The sequence below is a fragment of the Lathamus discolor genome, unplaced genomic scaffold, assembly GCF_037157495.1.
Source record: "Lathamus discolor isolate bLatDis1 unplaced genomic scaffold, bLatDis1.hap1 Scaffold_104, whole genome shotgun sequence".
Classification (NCBI taxonomy): Eukaryota; Metazoa; Chordata; class Aves; order Psittaciformes; family Psittacidae; genus Lathamus; species Lathamus discolor.
Window position 1 is genome coordinate 81,142 of NW_027069122.1, and position 4,930 is coordinate 86,071.

Below are 4,930 nucleotides of genomic sequence, written 5' to 3' on the forward strand. Positions count from 1 at the left end.
CCTCCGCGGGACTGGGCTCGGCCGCGGGGCTCGGCTCCTCCGCGGGGCTCGGCTCCTCCGCGGGGCTCGGCTCCTCGGCCGCCCCCTCCCGCTGCTCAGCAGCCGCCTCCCTCCCGGCCTCGGGCCCCGCTCCCGCCGCCGCCTGGTCCCCGGGGCCGCTCTCCCGGGCCGCTACGGCCGCCGCCGGCTCCCGGGGCCGCTCCCCCTCGGCTCCCCGCAGCTTCACAAAGACGGAGGCGAGGACAAGGGCCAGGGCGCTGAAGAGCAGCGGGACGGCCCGGTACAAGTCCACGGCCACATCCATCTCTCCCTGCTGCTGGAGCCCAACCGTATTACAAGCCATTGCCATAAAGTACAGTGAAACAAAAACCTTAGCCCAAGCCCCACACTTGATAAACACGAACACAGGGAATACCGGCTCTATGTAATGTACTACATTCTGAAGCGCTGAGAGCAAGAGAAACAACTTTGAGAGCCAATAAATCAGCACTGTGAAGACTATTAATCTGATCATCTCCGTCGTTATCTCAACCCTTCGTGCCTCACGTTGGGCGCCAAAAAGAACTGTCGTGGTTTAAACCCAACCACAAACCTCGTCCACTCACTCCCCCCCCCTTCTTGCCCTCCCCCTGCTCCTGGAGGGACGGAGAGGAGAATCAAAAAAAAATGCAACTCCCACGGGTTGAGATAAGAACAGTTTAGTAACTAAGGTATAACACAAATCACTGCTGCTACCACCAATAATAATAGTGCTAAAGGAAATAACAAGAGGAAAGAATACAACACCTCAACACCAGCCGACCAATAACTCACCCCACTCCCCCCATTCAAGCACCGACCGATACCTCCTCCAACCCTGCCGTCCCTCAACCCTTCCGGGTCACTCTCCGTTACATCCTGGGCATGACATGCTGTGGTATGGAATACCTCTTTGGTCAGTTTGGGTCAGGTGTCCTGTCTCTGCTTCCTCCCAGCCTCCCCTCCTCCCTGGCAGAGCATGAGGCTCACAAAGTCCTTGGCCAGACCAAACATTCGAGCAGCAACTGAAAACATCCACGTTATCAGCACTGTTCCCAGGCCAAAAGATCAAAACACAGCACTGTACTAGCTCCTAAGAAGGAGAAAACTGACTGCTGCTGCTCAAACCAGGACACGGGGGTGTCCCTTGGGGGGCAGTTATGGGTCTGGGGAGTTACAAGGGGGTCCCTTGGGGGGCAGTTATGCGTCTGGGGGGTCACTGGGGGGTCCTTTGGGGGGGCAGTTATGTGTCTGGGTTGGGGGGGACTGGGTGGTCCCTTGTGGGGCAGTTTTGGGTCTGGGGGGTCACTTGGGGGACAGTTGTGGGTCTGGGGCGTTACGGGGGGGTCCCTGGGGGGGCAGTTATGGGTCTGGGGGGTCACTGGGGGTACCTTGGGGGGCAGTTATGTGTCTGAGGGGTGGCACTGGGTAGTCCCTTGGGTGGCAGTTATGGGTCTTGGGGGTCACTTGGGGGCAGTTGTAGGTCTAGGAGGGTCACTTGGGGGGCAATTGTGGGTCTGGGGCAGCACTCTGGAGGCAGTTGTGGGTCTGGGGAGTTACAGGAGGATCACCTGGGGGACCATTGTGGGTCTGGGGAGTCACTGGGGGCTCACTTGGGAGCAGTTTTGGGACTGGGAAGTACCCACAGTGCATGTGGCTTGGTTTGGGGAAGCCTCGCTGCTCATCGATGAGGTTGGAGCAGCGGCAGTGTCTGTCTCAGGCATTGGAGCAGCCGCATTGCTGTGTGCTGTAGCTGCTGTGCTTGTTCAGTGGTTGGAACAGCTGCAGTGCTTATGCCTGTCACTACCATGTAGTAGGCACTGTCCCAGTCACTGGGGTTGCAGTAGCCGCAGCGCTTGTGGCTTGCACTGGAGAAGCCTCCCTGCTTGTTGATGTGGTTGGAATACCTGCAGTGCGTGTCATTGGAGCTGCAGCAGCCACAGCACCTGTCCCTGGCACTGGAGTAGCCCATGTGCCTGCTGCCATGGTTGCAGTAGGCACAGTTCTTAGGGCTTGGGTTGGAGAAGCCTCACTGCTTGTTGGTGGGGCTGGAGGAGCAGCAGTGTGTGTCACTGGCGTTGGACAGCCCGCAGTGCTTGTGCCTGTCACTGATGTAGCTGTAGTGCTTCTGGCAGGGTTTGGAGTAGCCACAGTGCTTGTGGCTGGGGTTGACGTAGCCACTGCATACTTTGCAGGCTGTAGAGTAGCAGCAGTGCTCCCTCCTAGAGCTGGAATTGCTGCAGACCTGAAGAGTGCTGGTGGAGCAACTGCAGTGTTTCTGCCTGGGGTTGGATTGGCCAAAGTGCTTGTTGATGGGGATAGAGGAGCCACAGTGCCCATCCTTTGCATTTGAGTGTCTGATGTGTCTCTTACGTACTTTGAGTACCTGCAGTGCATTTGGCTTGGTTTGGAAAAGCCTCACTGCTTGTCAATGAGGTTGGAGCAGCGGCAGTGTCTGTCTCAGGCACTGGAGTACTTGCACTGCTGTGGCTGGCACTGCAGTAGCTGCTGTGCTTGTTCAGTGGTTGGAACAGCTGCAGTGTTTATGCCTCTCACTACCATGTAGTAGGCACTGTCCCAGTCACTGGGGTTGCAGCAGCCGCAGCGCTTGTGGCTTGCACTGGAGAAGCCTCCCTGCTTGTTGATGTGGTCGGAATACCTGCAGTGCGTGTCATTGGAGCTGCAGCAGCCACAGCACCTGTCCCTGGCACTGGAGTAGCCCATGTGCCTGTGGCCATGTTTGCAGTAGGCACAGTTCTTAGGGCTTGGGTTGGAGAAGCCTCACTGCTTGTCGGTGGGGCTGGAGGAGCAGCAGTGTGTGTCACTGGCGTTGGACAGGCCGCAGTGCTTTTGGCTGGCACTGGAGTAAGTGCAGTGCTTGTGGCTGGGGTTGACGTAGCCGCTATACATGTTGCAGGCCATTGAGTAGCGGCAGTGCTCCTTCCCTGCATTGGAATAGCTGCAGACCTGAAAACTGGTGGTGGAGTAACTGCAGTGCTTGTGCTTGGGTTTGGATGGCCAAAGTGCCTGTTGAAGGGGCTGGAGTAGCCAAAGTGCCCGTCCTTTGCATTAGAGTGGCCGATGTGTCTGTCACGGTACTTTGAGTACCTGCAGTGTATGTGGCTTGGTTTGGAGAAGCCTCACTGCTTGTCAATGAGGTTGGAGCAGCGGCAGTGTCTGTCTCAGGCATTGGAGTACTTGCACTGCTGTGGCTGGCACTGCAGTAGCTGCTGTGCTGGTTGCAGTGGTTGGAACAGCTGCAGTGTTTATGCCTGTCATTACCATGTAGTAGGCACTGTCCCAGTCACTGGGGTTGCAGCAGCCGCAGCGCTTGTGGCTTGCACTGGAGAAGCCTCCCTGCTTGTTGATGTGGTTGGAATACCTGCAGTGCGTGTCATTGGAGCTGCAGCAGCCACAGCACCTGTCCCTGGCACTGGAGTAGCCCATGTGCCTGTGGCCATGGTTGCAGTAGGCACAGTTCTTAGGGCTTGGGTTGGAGAAGCCTCACTGCTTGTCGGTGGGGCTGGAGGAGCAGCAGTGTGTGTCACTGGCGTTGGACAGGCCGCAGTGTTTGTGGCTGGCACTGGAGTAGCTGCAGTGTTTGTGGCTGGGGTTGACGTAGCCACTGTATGCATAGCAGGCCTTAGAGTAGCGCCATTGCTCCTTCCCAGAGGTGGAGTAGCTTCAGAGCTTTAAAGTGGTGGTGGAGTAACTGCAGTGGTTGTGCCTGGGGCTGGAGTAACTGCAGGGCATGTTGAATTGGGTTGTAGTAGCCACAGTGCCTGTCCTGGGCGTTCTAGTGGCCGATGTGTGTGTCGCTGCATTTGTAGTCCTGCAGTGCTTGTGGCTTGGGTTTAAGAAGCCTCACTGCTTGTCTCTGTGTTTGGAGTAGCCGCACTGCTTTTTTTGCCCTGGTTGGAACAGCAGCAGTGCATGTCACTGGAGTTGTAGCTGTAATGACAGTCCTTGCCATTGGAGTAGCCACAGTGCCTGGTGCCATGGTCGGTGTCACCGCAGTGGTTGTGGCTGGTGTTGGAGTAGCCGCATTGTCTGTTGCTTTGCAATATTAGGTCTTGTCTCTCCTCACTGCAGAGCATGAGAGACTGAATCAGCCTTGCTCAGGGTACAGGCTAATCAGAAACCACTATACGATCGGTATGTTATCAGCGTTATCCTCAGACTAAAGCCCAACCTCAGCACTGCCCCAGCTGCAAGGAGGAGAATGAACTCTCATGAGGTGTCCCTCTGACACCTATTGCCCTCCAAAGAACCCAGAAACCAGTCCCCACAACCCCCCCAATAAATGCATAAGTCCCCCCAAAACACCCAATCCCCCAATAGACACCCAACCTCACCAAACTCCCCAAACCCCAAAACACCCAAAACCACCAACTCTCCTCAAAACCCTCGACGTCCCCCCAAAAAACCAAGCCCCAAACCCTCAAAGTCTCCAAAAAATCCCCACAGGCCCCAAAAATCCATCCCAAGCTGCCAAGAGCCCGAATCCCCACAAAAGCACCCAACCTCCCAAAAACAGCACACTCCCCCCAGAAGGCACCCCCGGCTTACTTGCGCGGCTGCTGGCTCAGGCTGTGCGGGTGGAGGGGCAGCCGTCTCCTGGGGCAGGGGATGTCTGCAGCCAAGGGTGGTTGAGCACATCCTCCAGGGATGGTCTGTCGCAAGCGCGCATGGACAAGCACCACCCAATGAGGTGCTGGCATTCTGGGGAGAATGCGGGAAGCACCGCTCAGTTGCAGGAGGCTCCTGCCCACCTTGTGCCACCGTCCGCAGCGCCCAGGCCTGGGTGTGCTCAGAGCCTCACCCAAACCTCCTGCTCCACCATCCGGTTTGGAGGAGAGCAGGATGGCAGGACATGGGCCATCTCCTCCAGCTGAGCAAGGGAGATCGGCTG

At 57.1% G+C, this 4,930-nt stretch overlaps 1 protein-coding gene across 1 annotated transcript; it reads right to left on the reverse strand.

The window, feature by feature from the left end:
• Positions 1 to 1,512: 1,512 nt before the first annotated feature.
• LOC136006233 (keratin-associated protein 5-3-like) lies at positions 1,513 to 3,465 on the reverse strand. Its single transcript, XM_065664285.1, has 6 exons — positions 3,301 to 3,465; positions 2,804 to 3,045; positions 2,578 to 2,698; positions 2,052 to 2,263; positions 1,826 to 1,946; positions 1,513 to 1,566 (listed from the first exon to the last, which is right to left on the reverse strand). Exons 1-6 carry the CDS (start codon positions 3,463 to 3,465, stop codon positions 1,513 to 1,515), a joined length of 915 nt encoding a protein of 304 aa, XP_065520357.1.
• Positions 3,466 to 4,930: the final 1,465 nt, after the last annotated feature.